At 40.9% G+C, this 19,034-nt stretch overlaps 1 protein-coding gene across 1 annotated transcript in view; it reads left to right on the top strand.

Moving 5' to 3' along the window:
• The window catches only part of c7h3orf70 (chromosome 7 C3orf70 homolog), a 38,234-nt gene extending 23,168 nt beyond the window's left edge, over nt 1–15,066 (top strand). The window contains exon 2 of the mRNA XM_048598735.1: nt 10,226–15,066. Within this exon, the coding sequence (XP_048454692.1) occupies nt 10,226–10,818 (593 nt within the window). The 3' untranslated portion in view covers nt 10,819–15,066. The remainder of the gene's footprint in view (nt 1–10,225) is intronic.
• Nucleotides 15,067–19,034: the final 3,968 nt, after the last annotated feature.

The following is a 19,034-nucleotide window of genomic DNA, read 5'->3' as shown; positions in this document are numbered from 1 at the left end:
AAGATGTTTTTCTAGCCTCGAGGCTTCACAGTGTGAGACCACTTTGTCTCCTGGAAGACTTTATCCAGGTTTGACTCCTGTCATTGGCTTTCATGGTGTCTGCTCACACTTCTTTCTGAGCGTGACCGTTGTTTGGCTAAGTTGGCTGGACAGCTGGGTGGTGATGTGGAGTGATGCCAAAAGCGTGGTTTCAATTTCCATGTTGACTGAGGTCACCCGGCCTTGGAAACCACCCGCCTTTACCTGAGATGTGGTTACCCTCAAGTTCGACTCACAATGGTTATCCCTATCTAATGAGAGGGCAGACGATGCTGACCTTCGCCATCCGTCTGAGTGTGTAGCTGGATTGCCTTCTGGTCCCTTGTGAATACGGAGCATCTCTCCTACAGTCTCCCTCCAGCACCATCGCTCCCAGAGCAGTGAATGAAGAATTTAGAGCTCATTCACACCCATGCTGTGCTATTCCTCACTGTTTCCTAAGTCAGGTTCGTGACTGCCACAAATATACCTCCCCTTTAAGAGGCAAAAACAAAAAAATTGCCCCAGAAACTCAGCAGTTCTGGCAGCATCCGTGGAAGGAAAGCAGAGTTAAAGTTTCAGCTACAATGACTCTTCTTCAGAACCCATTAAGAAATACAAGGCTTCCTTGAATGGTGAAAGCACTCGCAATGCTGGTCCCATGCACAGGCAAACAGCCAATCAACATCATATTTAGGTGGTCGCTAGACTCTGAAAACATTTAGAACAGCAAAAGCAGAGAGTTGGCTTCTAGCCTGCATGGCAGTCAGCAGCTGCAGATTAATTGCCAATCACATTTGCAGGGACCATCAAATTGAGATGGCATTGACTCTCTGCAACAAGCAATAACAATAATGCAGCATTGTACACAATGACCTGGATTTAATGGCTGCAATGGTGGTCCTATCCAGTGGTTGGGAAAGGCCAATGGCAGCCATGATTTTCCAGGAGCCCCGATTAAATCAAATCACCATCAGGCAGGCTGCTGTCTGCTATTGGAGTTCTCAGGCCTTTCATGGCCAAAACGCCACCTCCAAGAGTTGATTGCCGAACAACCTCATCCCAGCTACAGGAAACTACAGCTGGGTCTGCACAGGCCTTGAACCAGAAGCTTCATTCATACTCCAGAAGAGATAGAATCACTGAGGTCAGTCAGGGAAGACCTAGCAAGGAGATGAGTTGATCGATGTGAAGGATAAGAAAGATACTTTAAGCAGTGGTGGGCCTTTCTGGTGGCTGGGAACTCCCGAATTACTGGTACCTTTAATTAGCCACTTACAGGCCTTAATTGGCTTAGAGGATGGGAAGGCTATTTTTGACCTTCCATACCCCTTGACTTATCAGAAGGAGGACTGGCTGTCACCTTACATCTTCCCACTCGCTCATCCACCCCTTCAATCTCCTAGGGCATCTCGTAGGAGCATCAAATTCATTACCCAATATCGGAAACCCACATTTACATTTTACTTCACAGTATTAGGGTCATTTTTCTTAGGTCTGAAGTTTAGCTGTCCTGTAAGAATTTTTCTTAATTTGCGCACCTTCGTTCGTTGACTTCAAAATACCACCCAAGAGGAAATGATCTACTTCCATCTTGTTAATATCATTGCAAAGATGACCAGTAGGTGGTGAGTAGAGTCCCTCACCATTTCACTCCTTGCTCCTTTACCATGACGTTGTTCTGCATTGTACAATTCAGATTAGAGAAGCACCAGGCTGTTAGTACCAACATACATTCAACTTTTGTACCACTAACTGCTTTCTTGTAACTAATTTTCCACGTTATGACTGACCTGATCAATTCACTACGTACATACTGACCTTTCCAACTGTTTGAAGCAATCTGTATTTGACCTAGACTTTCCTCACTCTGTCAATTTATTAGTGTAAATGCTGAATGGCTTTAGTTGCCATGCATTACTAACACCGATGTAATAATTTTAAAAATAATCTATGATTTAAAACTTTTGGATTTGGACATCAAATGTGGGGATCAGTCACATAGAGAAACATTATTAAATCTGTAGCACAAGAAGCAAAATCCCGCCTACTTGATGATATTTACGTGTGATGGACAGGAAAGGGCAGCCCCAAGTGATATGGGGGAGGAATATCCAGTTTGGAACAGGGTTACAGACATTAATGCCAAGTCTTATTGTATTTCTACTACTATCCCACTTGACATTAGGCAGGATCAGGGAGAATATTCCACCTCCTGAGTTCTTACTGTGTAAATACAGAAAGGTATATTCCTTTCTTTATTAGGTTGATGCTAAAGTAAATACCAGCATAAAAGGAAGTTTGGGCCCAAAGAAATTCTAAACAGGCTGCAGTTTTAGATTGTGCAGAACAAATTATCTGGATCAATGGCCTGTTTTAGAATACTTTCATATGTCCCTTGTGTCTGAGTGGCCTGAAATTCAGTACAAAGTTAACATGAGTGGTGGGTCAACATGCTCCATTTTAAACACAGATTAGTTTTCTTTACAAAACATGGAGTAACTATACATTGTGCCAATGCATACATGGGGAAGCAAGATAAGCATATGAATGAGTCAAAAAATGTGGAGCTGGAAAAGCACAGCAGGTCAGACAGCATCTGAGGAGCAGGAAAGTCAGCCTTTTGGGTCGGAACCCTTCTTCAGGAGTTTCAGATGTGTTGCTGATTCCAGATTTCTCTTTGCCTTTAATCATTTTACATTTTGGTTGTGCAAAGTGTAATGATCCCTGGACAGTCTTCACAAGACTCAAAGTCAATATCAGTACTCTGAAGTGAAGCTTTCAGAGTGTTCTTCTGGTGTTTCCTTTGACTGCTATGAAAGTAGACTTCAGATTCAAGCTGTCTGTTGAACGTTTGCTTTGGCTAGCCAGCATCAGACAATCTGACCTAAGTTGTGACCCTCTTTATATGGTGTGAACATTTGAGATGCCTGCCCAGAAGAATGTCTCAGTGTCAGATGTTTCGTCCTGTCATCTGATCTTCAGAATCTGCCAAAGGTAGCTTAAGTGAAAGTGGTTCACCTTCTTGGTGTGATGTTAGTATGCAGCCCAAGCCTTACATATATGTGGAGTAGAGTGGGCTAGAATATTGCTGTGTAGAGGTTCAGTTTGATGGACAGACTTGCTTATCTTCAAACCCAGACTGACAACTGAAATCTCCTGAAGATGACACTTGCTTTGGGAATACTTGCTTGTGTTTTGTCATTGACATAGCTGGAGAGAGAAAGCTTGCTGTTGAGATAAGTGAACTTATCCATTGCTGACAGATTTTAATCACGGACTGAAATCATAGGGTCAGACTAGGACTGTCCTGGCATAGGCTGGTACATCACCTCAGTTTTCTTCAGGCTGATTGTAAGGCTGAGGTTGTTGTATGTGTTCGAAAAGTATCTCATGCTACATTGCACGTCTAGCACAGTCATCAGCAAACTGAAAATCTCAAACTATTGAACCGTCGGTTTTTCCTGGAATTGCCTCAGTTTGAACAGCTTCCTGTCAGCTTCCTTTCTTGTGTGATAGCTGACATGGATAACTGGGATCACCATCATAGAAACCATGGTAGAGAAGCGTGCTAAAGGGATTGGTGCCAGTGTACAGCCCTGTTAACTGCCACTGCTGACTGGGAATGGATTAGAAAACTCGCCATCATCCAAGACACACGTGAGCTACGTTATTGACACCGTGAAACCACAGTGATAAATTTCTCAGGGTATTCTACTTTATCCATTACCTTCCAAATATCTTGTGACTGACTGTGTTGAAGACAATTAGTCAAATATTGTAGAGGATCCATGTTTTGTTCATGGCATTTCTGTGGCACTATCTAACCTCAAACACCATGGGCAGCACAGTAGCTCAGTGGGTAGCACTGCTGCCTTACAGCGTCAGGGACCAGGGTTCAATTCCATCCTTGGGGAACTGTCTTTGTGGAGTTTGCACATTCTCCCCGTGTCTGCGTGGGTTTCCTCGGGGTGCTCCGGTTTCCTCCCGCTGTCCAAAGATGTGCAGGTTAGGTGGATTGGCCGTGCAAAATTGCCTATAGTCTCCAGGGATTTGCTGATAGGTAGATTAGCCATGGGAAATGCAGGGCTACAGGGATAGGATAGGGGGAAGGGTCTGGGTGGGCTGTCCTTCGGAGGGTTAGCATTGTCTTGATGGGCCAAATGACCTGCTCCACACTGTAGGGATTCTATGACTCAGTGATTTCAGAGGTTCCTTTTCTGAATCAACACTCAAGCCTCTGATCCTATTCAAAATGTTGCACTAAGTAGTCCAAAAGGATTCTTAGAATCATAGAATCCCTACCGTGTGGAAGCAGGCTATTCAGCCCATTGAGTCCACACCGACCTTCTGAGAAACATTCCACCCAGGCAGAAACCTCCTACCCTATCCTTACAACCCTACATTTCCCATCACTCATCCACCTAGCCCACATATCCCTGGACACTAGGCAATTTAGCATGACCAATCCACCTAATTTGTTTCAACCAAAGATTTTGCCATCAATGCACAGAAATTAGATTTCTCCCCGATTGTTGCAAGATTGGTGACTTGCTTTTACCTTGTAAAAATGGAGAGTGAAAGCATCCCTAGATCTTGCAGGATGGTTCCTTTCTTCTCGGAACCTAGACTAAAAGAATTCAATGAGGCATTGACCTTCAGACTTGTAGACTATAGTTGGAAAAGTATCCGTTCCTGGAACTTTGCCAATAGGCAGGAATCTGATTGTGTTTGTCGTTCCTAACAGCATGGAAGGATGATGGACCTGTGGCAGTCTACTGATCGCTACTTCATCAATGAACAAAGGCCCCTTGAGAATGTAGTTTAATTTCTTCCTTGAATTTGGGCTTTTTTTTCTGAGCAGTCATAACTAGTCAGTACTGAGGATCTGTGATCAATTAGTAAACTGAGGTTGCAGACAGATTTCAGGGCATCGTTGGATCTCTTCCAGTCTTTGTGATCTGCATATGACCATAGGTCATCTGCTTTTTGATTCAGTCAAGTGTTTTTATCTCCATGATGTAGTAGGCATTGTGCTTGGACGATGATGACTTGTCATTCACTTAAATTCTGTGGAGCTGATGTTTCTCCTCCAGTAGTTTCTGGATTACCATTGTTTGCATCAAACCAAAATTTGATGCTTACAGGCAGTGGATCAAGGGCCTCTAGAGCAGTCACATCTGTTTCATTCTACCACAGAGTGAAATTGAATGAAAATACTTTGGAAAGTAGCTTTCCCAAGGTGAGTACAGGAACAGAATACACGAGAGCTCTAAAATGAAAGCAGAAAATGATAAAAACACTCAGCAGGTCTGCCAACATCCATGGAAAGGAAGAAACTGAGTTAATGCTCTTATCATAGATATGAAGCACTACTTCTGTTTCTCTCTGTCTGTCTTCCACTGGTGCCCCCAGAGCTACCGGGTGTTCACAACACTTTCTGCTTTTGTTTTCGTAGAACATTCCTGTGAGTGTTATTTTTATCAGTTACAAGTTATGGTGGTTCGCAAGATGCAGATTTTGCTTGCTTGAACCCAAAAACTACACCATAAATCTAAGTTTATAGTACAGAATAGTATAGAATAGTACAGTATTCAATAGTACAGAATTTAAACGTTACTTCGAGGAAACTAGATATTGAAGCTTTTCATCTTGCACTCACCAGAACTGGGAGACATGAAAGAGATTTGAAGGAAGAGGCACTGCTTTATAAATTATGAGAAAAGGATGCTGATTGGTTGGGCCATAATTGACTTGGAGATGCAGTAAGAATGGTTAATTATCAATCCTAGTTCTCAGACTAGGTAAAGAGATTCTGACTGGCCAGAATGTTGTCATGGGGCTATAGTTGTATTGGGCTATCTCTGTGTCAGTGTTGAATCGGCAACACCGACTAGTCCTGTGCAGCACTTCAATCAAAGATGATGTTCTGTTTTTAAGAGATGAGCAAGATCTTAAGCAGTAACATTGATGGAAGATATCTGACTTGCTTGCTACATTTCCTTTTCTTCCCCCCCATGTCTCATGGGCATAGACTGCAGTTGGCAAGACAATGGACACGTAGAGTTGCAGCCTAATTTCTAATTCATTCATAGGAAGTGGGTGTCACTGGCTGAACCAATATCTATTGCCCAGCCCCGGTTGCCTGGGAGACAGAAGAATGTAGTGAAGAAAGATTTATGCACAAAACAAATCTTCTGCTCACATAAAATCGCCAGATGACTGCTTCGGCAATGACACTGATTGCATGGGGACCATTTGCATCATTCCTCTGAAGCTGAAGTTATTGAGAGGTCTTCATCTGATCTGTCTATCTCTTGCGGCTGAACACTGATCACTTGAAGCTCCTGCTCTTCCAAGAAATTAAGGACCACAAGCGCTTTCTCCCCAATTTCCTGGCATGTCCTCTGCATCTCAGTGATGTTCATCTCCCAATTTGCCTTCAAGTTCAAGAATGGTCCTTCCTGAACCCCTCTCACTATAATCTCTCAGTCATTCACAACATACATTACAGGTTGTAACCCAGGCTGCTGAGCAGAAGCACTGGAGTTTTGATCTGTGTCAATGAGTCTGTGGGGAAACCCAGAGTACACCGTTCTCATTAGCCCATAATGTAACCTTGCTCCTGACACATTGATAATTGTTGACACAGTAGCATATCACTGGTGTTTCTCTGCTAACTTATTCTGCCAGACTTAATTACAAAAAAAACGAACAGGAATAGACCATTCAGCCCTTCGAGCCCACTCCACCATTCATTGAGATCATCGCTGATCTTCTCCTCAACACCATATCAGTGCCCTGTCCCAGTATCTGTTAATGTTCATATTGCATAGAAATCAGTTAATCTCCACTTGAACACACCCAGCAAGTGAGCCTTGACAGCCCTCTGGGATAGAAACACAAAAAAATTAACACACTTTGAATCAAGAGAATCACAACTAGTCTGCCTCTTGTTCTGACACCTTGTTGAGGGGTTTTCAATGCTGCGTCATGTCCTCCACACCACTCCTCTGCTATTCATTGTCAAACTCCAGCCATGCCCTGCTGTGTCGTACAGAACGGAAACAGACCCTTTGGTCCAACCAGTCCATGTCGAACATAATCCCAAATTAAACTAGTCTCACCTTCCTGCTTCTGGCCCTTCTCCCTCCAAACCTTTCCTATTCATGTACTTATCCAAATGTATTTTAAATGTTGTAATTGCGCCCACATCCACCACTTCCTTAGGAAGTTCATTTCATGCACGAGCCACCCTCTGTGTAAAAAATTTGCCGCTTTTTTTTTAAATCTCTCTCCTCGACACGGGTGCCTTTCCTTCCATTCACTTTCCTGTGCATGGTGACCAATTCCAGCTCGACCTGAACTGGGTGGGAGCTGCCCTGGCACGACCTCCATGGCATGGATGAGTGAAAGTTTTAGCAATTGCTGCCCTGTTTACTCTTTAAATCGTGCCCACTCCCAACTTCATCCTGCCTCTCTCCTGTATCCGCTCAATCTGGGATTATATGTGACTCAAGGCCAATTGACGAGCAGGTTTGCATCCAAAAAATTGCATTAGATTGATGTTCTCCCATCAGTGAAAAAGGATTAGGCCATTGCAACAACAAGTTCTCAAAATCTGGTAACCAAAATCCCACCCTTCACAAACAGTGCATTTGGGTCCTGTTTTGCTAAAGTGCAAATTTGTTTCAGAGCAGGTTACGTTTTTGTGAAGTTTGGTTTTAATTGTTCCCAAGTGTAGGAAAACTGACTGAGGACTGTGCCAAGTCAGACCGGAGAAACAGGAACAGACGTCAGCCAGATTATTTCCTGTAGCTCACTGAGATTAAATTACAGAGTTCCTCCGCCGCAAAGGAAATGAAACCAAGTCACAAAAGTGGCATGTACTTTTGTATGACAGAAATAGGCCAAGAGCAATTCAAAAAAGACTTTAATTTCAGCCTTCAGTTTGGTTTATCTCTCTTCTCCCATTCTCCATCCCTGACACATAGGCCTGCATAGGAATATATGACTGGATGTCGTTGTAATACTCCTCACCAATTCGAGCAGATGTCTGGAGTTCAGATTGCTCAAGATTGATTTCAGGCTGAAAAGGGCTCTGGCTCCTACATTGTTTACATCTCAATTGCAAATTCAAGGTTTTGAGTTGGAACTTTAAACACGTGGCAAAAAAACGCCCACCAATCCTATGACAGATTGCAGTGTGTGCCTGCTTCAGTTAGTCTGCTGAACCACAAACGTAGAGAGCTGTTCTTCTCTGAGCTTCAGCAAATAAGTGTATGTAACCTATGTCCAACATTTGGTCCACAAGTATTGAGCTGAAAGCCTGAAATTTCCCAAATGGTAGCACTCCCAACTTTATTTCAGCAGCACCGCTGTGGAGAAAAGCATTCGGATTTTGATAGGTGATAAGGCTAAGGATAAACAGGACAATTGGTAAAGGAGTAGATCATGCCTGCACACCTCTCAAGGACATATTTTGGAGTGACAGTGCAGTTGACCACTGCATGAGCTCCATGTAGTAAATGGCCTTGTATGGAAATTCATAGAAAGCAGACAGACCAGCAGTGGGAATGTGCAGAAAACTAACATAACTCTCACTCGTTACACCCATTTATTGTGCTCAACTCAATAAATATTACCTCCTCATGGGAGCTGCCCTCCTCAGTACTGGTTGGAACAGCAATATAGCATTTAACGTATGGACTCTTTCGTAATAGAGTTATCTTGTCTTTGCCAGCATGGAAAAATCACACATTATCTAGAAAAGAGTTAGGGTATTGGTCAGAGGAATATTGCCATGGAGGCCTAGTGGAGAGAAAAGGAGTGGTGGTAGGTGATAGTATCTCACACCCATAATTTGTTGGGGCGTGTCACTGATGAGGTCAACATTTATTGCCCATCCTTAGTTGCAATTGAGTGGCGGTGATGGATCTATGTTGATTAGTTGCAGTTAATGGAGTGAACGTGCTCCCACAATGCTATTTGGTAGGCAACTCCAGGATTTTGACACAGTAGTTAAAAATACTTACACATCAGGTGTTATGTGTGATTTGAAGAGTAACTGAGGAGATGATGTTCCCATGCATTCGCTGTTCTTGTTCTTCCAGGTATGAAGTTTCCTTATAATCAGGTCATTGTCCTTTAGAAAGTGCCATGTCAATACCTGAGGACTTCAACTTTTAATAACTCTGGACGTCACCAAACATCTCAACAATTGAAGAAAAAGTCCATTGAAATTAATCAGCAACTAACATGAAATTTATTGATAATCTTTTAAATAGTGCTGCTGGGTAGAATGTTACGAGCTGCTTCATGTTACTTACGTTGAAACATTACATTTAGCTATTACAATATTATGATCACTATTGAATAAATGTTCACAAACCATTAGCTCATTCACAAAATCTAGCTCATTACTCGGTAGTAATTCGAATATGACCTGAGTCCTTTGTTGCAGAAAACTGTATTCACTCAAGATATTCACTAACTTTCTGACAATGTGCTAGTCTACTTATCTCAATCGATATGAAGGTTAAACTATCCCATTAAAATCATTTAACATTGCCGGATGCTTGTATAATCATTGCGTTCGTACAAGATACCACTTCAATACTACGACAAGGGGGCCTATACACTTATTAATGTCAAAATCCTTTTCTATGTCTTAACTCTATCCATAAATTTTCAACTGCCTGATTATCCCTAGTCATATTGTGTCTTACTACTTCCCACATTTTCCTACAAGTCTTATAAACTGGTACTGTATATTTATTTTCTAATTCTAGTTATGCCTCTGTAATACTGCTATGTTGTATTCTCCAATTTGAATATGTGCATTCAGTTCATTCATTTTATCTCTAAACTCTGCAGTTTTAGAAGAAATGCTTATTTGAGCGACACACCCTAACCTGTTCTCCATCATCTAATGCTTTATCCAGAACGGTATGCGAATTAGTAACAGGATAAATTAAGTACAACACCGAATTAAACAAGCATAATAATTAACGATGCACTGTGCTGTCGAAATAGCTTCTACCAGCAAAACTGAGATTTATGGTCTTGCTATATAATAATTTGTTACAATAGTTTACCTTATGCAGCAGAAAAAGAGTAAAATTGGTAATAATTAGCAAAATTGAATGCCACTCTTTGCTATGTTGCTTTCTTGCATTACCATTGTCATTTGTTTGACTATTTTCAGGTAGATACATTTACCAGCCCATGACTCATGTAGAACTTCTACCAAGCACTTCAATCCCAGTCAGCTCAAACAGCCATGCAGATACAGTCCAGTTGTCCATATCCCTGGTGGAACGCTTCCTAAAGACTGCTTCTTTCCTCAGGCCTCCGTTTGCACCAGATACACCGAGGTACTGCACTATTTCCAAACTGTTTGTTGACAGCTATCGGGTCAAAAGGATCAATGGCAAGATGTGTTATGTCCAGTGCCAGCCTCATCCAGGTCCCACTCTGCATGATCCGAAGGTTGGAGATAACTTTAACCAGGATACCTCAGTCAGTCCAAAGGATCCAACCCTGGCAGACAAGGTACCAGCACCACAAATGAATCACTGTTCTTCACCATCTGCCTCAGAGGATTCTGGCATAAATGCATTAGGCTTGCACTGCCCTGAATCAGGTGATGAAGGCACAGAGGAAGATGAGGATGAAGATGAATTGAGTTCAGACGATGACTCTAGCCCAGAGAGCCAATGGGATCAGGATGATTGCAGTTTACTTTCTCCTTCCCGATCCACTGTGGAAATTATTGAGAAAATTGAAACAACTGTCTGAGCATAAGCAGTGAGAAAGGATTTCAGTCGCTTCTTCAACAATGCCTGGTGAAACAAGCTCAAATAGAACTTGCAGATTCCAATTTAAATTAATCCTCACTATTTCATGTGTTGAAGTAGCCAGAAGTATAGGAACTGTTCAAGCTTTTGTTTTCAGTTACAAGATGGACAATTAAAACGTAGCACATGCAGACTGTACACCAACAACTATGGTGCCTACCTAAATGAAGTTTTAGACCATGGTCCAAAATAACCAGAACCTTTCAAGTTACCAAGCACAATAGCCAAGCTCACAACCTTTTAGCCAATACTTCGGCAATTGGGTCGTCATTTGAAACCATCAGATGGAAGTACTTTTGACTGCACAGGAGCACTTCCACAAGACCAAACTATCATCTTTTTTGTCATGAGAGGGGTTGGTGGGATTTAGAAGGGGAGCTGGGTTGTGTTGTGTGAGGTAAGAGAATAGCGAATGGTAGGTAATGTATAGATTGTCAGGATCCTGGCTAATTACCAGAATCATTACACAACAAAGCACATTAAAGAAGAATTCAGCACTTTTTTCTTGAGTCAAAGATCCAGGAAGAGGTTTGAGGCCTGGGGCCTAGAGGTTTTGTTGTGTATCAAGTAAGGTGACACGTTCGCCTCAATAATCTGTAGGTATATTGCTAAATGAGTTACATTAACCCTTGCATGGAAGTGTGCTTTCAATTCTGAGTTGCCATGTGAAATCTGTACTCTGATTATCTCAATGATAACATAATCATCTTTACAGAGGGTTACACGTTACTAGAATAGATATCTCCATGTGACATTATTTGACTTGTTCTTTGCTGTTTCACATTTTAAAAGAACGTTAATTAAGTTAGTGGGGCAGAATTTTCTCAATCATACTGAGTCCTCCTAAACAAGAAGCATCAAAGTGTTTGATCTATAATTTCAGATAGAGATTGTGTACAATTACGGAGAATTTTATGGGGAATGTAAAGGTAACATTGCTCCATTAGTTTCTTTATTTGAATGTACATTAAAATTATAGACAAATGGAATCTATGATGAATTAAATGCACTAAGAATGTTTAAAAGATCGTGGCACATCCTTCTGTTTCTGTATAGTTGATTAATCACTGACTTTTTCTATTTTCCCTGTCCATTTGAAATCAATGGCCAAATCTGACTAAAGCCACCAATAGATGGTAACAATAAAACCCATGCCAAATAATGCGCCAATAAAATGTACAACTAATGGATAACTAAAGCACATGGTTCAGATTAATGATGTACTGAAGTATTCAATATGCAGGTAGAAAAATCATAGTGCCTAACAGTCCCACTAGGATGTTAAAAAGATAAATGAGTGAAATGTTGCCAACGTGACAAAAAGAGGATGTGCTGCAGACTCTCTCCTCCTTATATAAATTTCAGTGGATTGCCTGACACAACACAAAGGGTGCAAGAGAAAAGGTAATTCAATTGGTGTGTTGTAACCATGAGCTATACTGTTAACATTTGGGTTCTCCATACTGCAATAGACTTTAAGGTTTGATGCATAGCTCCTGATTAAATTCCACTAATTTTCTGATCTCCACTACAGGCCTTGATCACAGCATATTAGTGACATAGCTGTGCATCATTCAACAATATGTATGAACATTTACTTCATCAAGGCGAGAAAAGTAAATTCTGGTTTGAATGCTCACAATAAGTGTTCACATATGTTAGCACATGAGACAATGTACAATTTTATGTATACGTGACTATCTGGCTTTGTCCAATGTTGTCAGAAGCAGAGATATTCCTGCTTTAATGTTGTCTCAACATGACATGAAAGAAGCACCTTTAACAACCTATTTATTCACACATAGCCTAGAATTCTAATGTTAGCACTAATAGATAAAGCCATAAAAAGAACAACAGCATCTTAGTTTTACTAAATGGGCCATAAAACAGTGAAAAGTTATCAATAATGGTTATAGAAGGTGATGGCTCAGATATTTCAATGGAGAAAAAGGAAAGAAAAATGTTTTAAAAACGAGCGTAATTAGCGGAACATCCCAGCCTTGGAACATTAAAAATTGGCAGTAACTATGAAAATCTAGTATAATTTCGAAAGTATAAATGAATGATGAGCATGCATTACCAATTTATACAGATCCAAGCTCACTGATTTTGCAGTAAATAACTTTTTTATTTAGTTTTCAAGCTTAACTTTTCTTATCAGTGACACTTTGGTCTCCCACAGAATAGTTAGTGCAGCAAGAGTCCATTTGGCCCATCGTGTCCGCACCAGCTCTGAGATATTTGCTTTAGTGCATCAATTTCCCCATGACCAGCACATTGCTTCTATTTGTTACTACCTTCTAACAGTCAGGAACACAGTAGGCAGAATGTTAAACATCCTGTGATCCTTTGATTAGGGTGGCTGCATTTTGGCATTTAAAGTTACATTTAACTATAAATGACAAAAATGTTGAATTTACCTGGATGTCATCATTAGGTGTTTCAGAAAATTCTGGAAGCAAACTAAAATTCATTTTTTTAATAAATATAAATGTAATTAAAATGTAAAAGGAGTATTACAGATGCAGTGTTATAAATAGGATTCAGAGTAAGGAGAAAACAATCACAGCATCAGAAGAATGGTAAAAATGAATGTATCTTTACAACATAGTAGGTTTGTCTTACCCATATAGATCTCAATCACTGATTCTGGGCTTATTATTCTTTTACAGAAGATTATAAAGTAGCATGTTAAATGGTGGGTCGCAACGAGCCCATGTCTAAATGAATTCCATAAAGACAAGAAAATGTGAATATTTGAATACTCTGTTCATTGCCCCTTCTAGCCACTTCTTTTGAGATGGCGCTGTGGACAGTCTCTAGCAAGTTAAAACATTACCACAGCAATCATGTGGAAACTATTTTGAAAAGACCTTCAACAAGTCACATTGATCCATCTTTTTCAAGCCTGGTACAAATTTTCCAAATCTGAGGAAAATTCTTCTGAGTCCTCTCTCTCAGTTGGCATGAAATTTCATATCAACGTAATTTTTCAGAAGGAAGAGCCCATTGAGTATTCTCAGAAAAGATTGTCAAAACAGCCACCTCTTTGTGATAATGGCAAAAGTGATGAACCTTCAAAAAAGCCAATAATTTCACTGAATTTGGATTCGCAAAGGAACATTTAAGACCAGGTTATGAAAATGATTTCCAAGTATCTTTTCATTAATTCTGTCCATTCAATGCTTTTACTGTAGCCTGAAATTGAATTCTTATTCCCTAAAATTACAATAGAATAGTTTTCATATGATCTTTAAAATTATTAATTTCCCTTGTTGAATTTGTCACAGATAACAAATAGCAGCATGATTATCACATAACTTATAAATCCTCTAGTGGTAATTTAATTTTCACTTGTAGGTTGGACCCAATTCTCCCTGCTCTTTCCTCTTCACCCTATGGATACATTCAGTTGTCTTATGCTTTCTGGCTAAGAGGGATGGTCACTGACCAATTCCTGGTTTCAACTACGTTATTGGCTCCCTGCCTATAAATGGTTTCCAGGAGTTATTTTAAGTTTTTCAAAGCAGTATGCTCATGCATCTCCATGAAGAAATGCCTGGTTCTTTTCTCCAACAATCCAACATCATCTAAGGATGTATGGAAATAAATCCTCCTCAATTCCTATTCCCAATACTAAGTATTTACATACCAAACGTGAAAGTACTGAGTTCTCCAACTAGCTGGTCTTCTATAACAAGAGCCACTTTGCCACTATCTGTTGCCACTGAGCTTTTTACAGGTCAAATAAATTTGAACCAGGTATGAGTATCCTGTTCATTTCTCTCAAGTTCTGTGCATTGCAATATGGAAACCCTCTGCTACTGAAACCAATCTGCAGAGTGATGGTCTGGATCATTTTCAAAAAGGCAGATGCCAAGAAGACTTAGTTTATATCCAATGATCAGAAGATAAAAAAGGGCAACAATGAGGCATTCCAACATTGCAAAAGTTTTGGTGCTGGACAAATTTTGATGCTGATTTTTAAGAAGTTGTTCCGAATTTCACAACTGCTAGTGAAGAGTGTATTATTTAATGGATAGGCCTGCAGCTGGAGATAGTTTATCCAGAGGTCTATACAATCTTCACTGCAGAAAGAAGATTTTGGTTATGATTTACTGTGGTTTGCTCTGTATGTTATTAATCTATGTACCCTGTTTGATTCCAATAAAAAATCTTTTATCGCCTTCATTTGTGTAAGAATTCTTTCAATCAATGTTTGAAGTGCCAGGAGTGAATGTAATTATAAAACAAAAAATTGCAGATGATGGAAACCTGAAACAAAAACAGAAATAGCTAGAGAAACTCAGCAGGTGTAGCAGCACCTGTAGAGAGAAAGCAGTTAACGTTTTGAGTCCAGTGACCCTTCTTCATAACTCAAGTCGAACCATCAGCTTTGGTTTTTCTCCACAAATGCTGCCAGATCTGCTGAGTTTCTCTGACAATTTGTGTTTTTGTTTGTGAATGTAACTATGCTTAGCGGAAATTTGGTTGATTATTGCAAACCTAATATTTGGGAAATGTTCCATATAGCAAATGAATAAAATTCAGTTTGTCTAAAAAAATGGCACCATCATTTGAGTCTTCAAATCACTATTGAAACCAAAAACTTTTATTTTGAGATTAATTGCTTCCCACCCACTTGCCAATTTACTGTTGAACCAAAAGGCCAACGCCTGAGATTAATAATTTGAATTTGGAGGTGCTTGGACTGTTCAGCCTTCAAGCAACGCATTTACGAGCTGACTTTATAGAAAGATCAAATAGTAAATAATATGGAAAATAGTACTCTGGAAAATTATGTTAAATTTGAAGAGTTAGATATGACACAACAAATTTGAACCAGTGAAAGAAAAATTGAGGATTAAAACCAAACAATGCTTCACACAATCACTAAACTACAGATGGAATGGACTTCTGGACAGTATACTATGGGTAAATACATGAATCAATCTAAGAACCAAAATAGGAGGGCTGGGCCTGAGCTGTCTAAGTCCAACTCAAATCAGCTTAAGGCACAGTCCTCCACCAAACTGACATGTTCACCCCCTTCCATCCTAAAATTCTTTCTCCCTCTTACCAACAATTCTCACCTGCATATATCCCTCCACCATCCAATGAAGTTCACCATTGCCCTCACTGTCCTACCCAACAATCCTCAGTCTGCCATGCATGCCCAACAAAGCCCCCAACAGCTCATCTCCTTGCACCCTGATGACACTCATTGTCTCCTGACATCTCTCCCACTCAACCACCAACCCTTTCAACAGAATATATTAGGGACATTTAAGCAACTCTTGGATAGGCACATGGATGATAGTAAAATGTAGGGTATACAGGGTAGTTTGATCTTACAGTAGGATAATAGGTCGGCACAACATTGTGTGTTGTTCTGTTCTATGTTCTATAACTCACCCATCTCTTAATACCTCAACAATGCGCATTCTGACCCTATCACCCTCCCCTCCAGAACTCACACAATACTCGCTTACCCTATGCTTCAGGGCTCTGCAAATGTACCAACCTGTACATGCCTGGAAATAACTTTTGATGAGTAAAATTACATTGCCCAGGTCACTCCTGCAAATCTTCTTCAACCTTTGTTTTGGAGGTTTGGCCCAGATATACGATAAAATAACATAAAAATTTGGCCCATCCTTCCCATGCTATTAATCAGTGATTAACAATGGATTCATACCTGGCACATAGGAAGATTGTTCTGGTTATTGGAGGGCATCTCAGCTCTAGGCCATCTCTACAGGAATGTGTCTTCGACCCAACACCTTCAGCTGCTTCATCCATGATAATCATAAGGTCAGAAGTGGAGATATTTGCCAATGATTGCAGAATGTCAGCACCATTCATGACTCCTCAGATACTGAAGCAGTCTATTTTCAAATGCAACAAGGTCTGGACAATGTCCAGGCTTGGGCTGGCAAATGGCAAGTTACATTTATGCCACACAAATGTATGCAATGACTATTCCCAATAAAAGACAACCTAACCACCACCCCTGGACATTCAATGGCATTACCACCACTGAATCCCTCATTATCCACATCCCGGGGTTACCATTGACCAAAATCTAAGTGGAATCACCACATAAATATAGTGGCTACAACAGCAGATCAGAGTCTAGGATTAATGCATCTCCTGACTCCACAAAGCCTGTGCATAATCTACAAGGCACAGTCAGGAGTGTGATGGAATTCTCCCCACTTGCATCAACACTCAAGAGGCATGACACCATCCAGGACAAAGCAGCCTGCTTGATTGCCACCACATCCACAAGCATCCATTCCCTCCACCACCAATGCTCAGTAGCAGCAGTGGTTGCTATGTAAAAGATGCACTGCAGAAATTCACCAAAGCTCCTTAGGCAGCACTTTCCAAACCCACGACCACTTCCACCTAGAAGGAAGAGGGCTGAATGGCATCCTCATTCCTATGTTCCTGATAGAGCCTTGTGACTATATGGGAGAAGGTAAGCAGCAAAGGCAGCCAATCGGATTGTTTCAATCAAAGAGATAAACAAGCTCCATTGTTATTGTTTAAGGTGAGGATGGAGGAGACAAAGGAGAGGGGGAGCCTTCCACAAGGAAACAACTAGTGGTATAGGTACTAAAAAGAGACAAATAAACACTGATTTATTTGATTTTTATCAGGGATCTTAACATCCAAAACTAGGGGACATAGGTATAATATGAGAGGGGAAATATTTAAAAGGGACCTGAGGAGTAACTTTTTCACACAGAGGGTGGTCCATGTATGGAGTGAGCTGCCAGAGGAAGTGATGGAGGTTGGTACAATTACAACATTTAAAAGGCATCTGGATGGGTGTATGAATAGGAAGGCATATGGGCCAAATGCTGGCAAATGGGACTAGATCAATTTAGGATGTCTGATCGGTGCAGATGAGTTAAACTGAAGGGTCTGATTCCGTGCTGTATAACGCTGTGACCCAATGACCCTATGACAAGGGCAGCAGATACATGGGAACACCATCACCTTCAAGCTCCCCTCCAAGACACTCACCATCCTGACTAGGCAATACATTGCCATTCCTTCACTGTCGCTGGGTCAAGATCTTGGAATTCCCTCCCTAATAGCATTGCGGGTCAACCGACAGCATGTGGACTGCAGTGATTCAAGAAGGCAGCTCACCTCCACCTTCGCAAGGACAACTGAAGACGGGGAATAAATGCTAGCTAGCCAGTGGCGCCCACGTCCCACAAGTGATTTTTTTTTCAAAACCCGCATTCGGAAGGTGTAAAAACATGTCACCTGCACTCTGAAACTGTTCACCCACACCACATTCTGGATGATGGTCAGCCCGTCTTCAGGCCCCCTTCTGACGTTGCGCATCTCCCCAATTACCTCCCACTCCCTACCCCTCATCAATAATGTTCATTGCTTTGGCCTGACATCCCTTACCAATTAGTAGCCTGAGGGTCTGTCACTACTCAGGCAGGTCTAGCAATGCCAAGCCTCTTGACAAGTGCACCCACCTCCACACAAATACAATACAATTAAATTGCGTAACCAGTAGAGATATAGTTTTGTAAAAACAAATGCGTAAGAAGATAAAAAAAAAAGAAACTCATGACTTTATAACAATGCTGGTGTTGCAGTTAGTTACTTGAGGTGGTAACTTGAGAAGGCAGAGTGACCAGTTCTTCACCTCATGTGTCCTCCACCCTAGAAGTTTGAGACAATGCCTCACTTCTTGCTCTGGAACAGAAAGACCTGGCTGGAAGGACAAAAGTAGGTAAGGCGTACTTTTATTTGCAGTCAGCAGTGGCCATTGGAATACATCTACCGAGAAGATCTGGGACAAAGACTCTCATCCTTCTCCAGGAATCTTTGCTGCAATCTACTGTACAACATGACAAGGCATCAACCTTAGCAACTCAAAAATGCTGTTCACCACATCTCAAGGGCAATTAGGAACTGTGATGAATCCCATGGTTGCTAATTTTTTTTATAAAGAAATAATAATAAAAAAACGTTCTTGACTCCAACTTGTTAAATTCTAATTTAAATGTTGAACCAGTTGTAGGGGTTAGATTAGCTAAGAGACAATGCTTTAGCCATATAGTTAGGAATAGCGAAGGTGGAACTAACAGATGAGGCATCCAGAGTGCCAAGGCTCATAGC

The sequence above is a fragment of the Rhincodon typus genome, chromosome 7, assembly GCF_021869965.1.
Source record: "Rhincodon typus isolate 14 chromosome 7, sRhiTyp1.1, whole genome shotgun sequence".
In the NCBI taxonomy this organism is placed as follows: Eukaryota; Metazoa; Chordata; class Chondrichthyes; order Orectolobiformes; family Rhincodontidae; genus Rhincodon; species Rhincodon typus.
The sequence above is the reverse complement of the archived record's forward strand: the minus strand, read 5'-3'. Positions and strand labels throughout refer to the sequence as shown.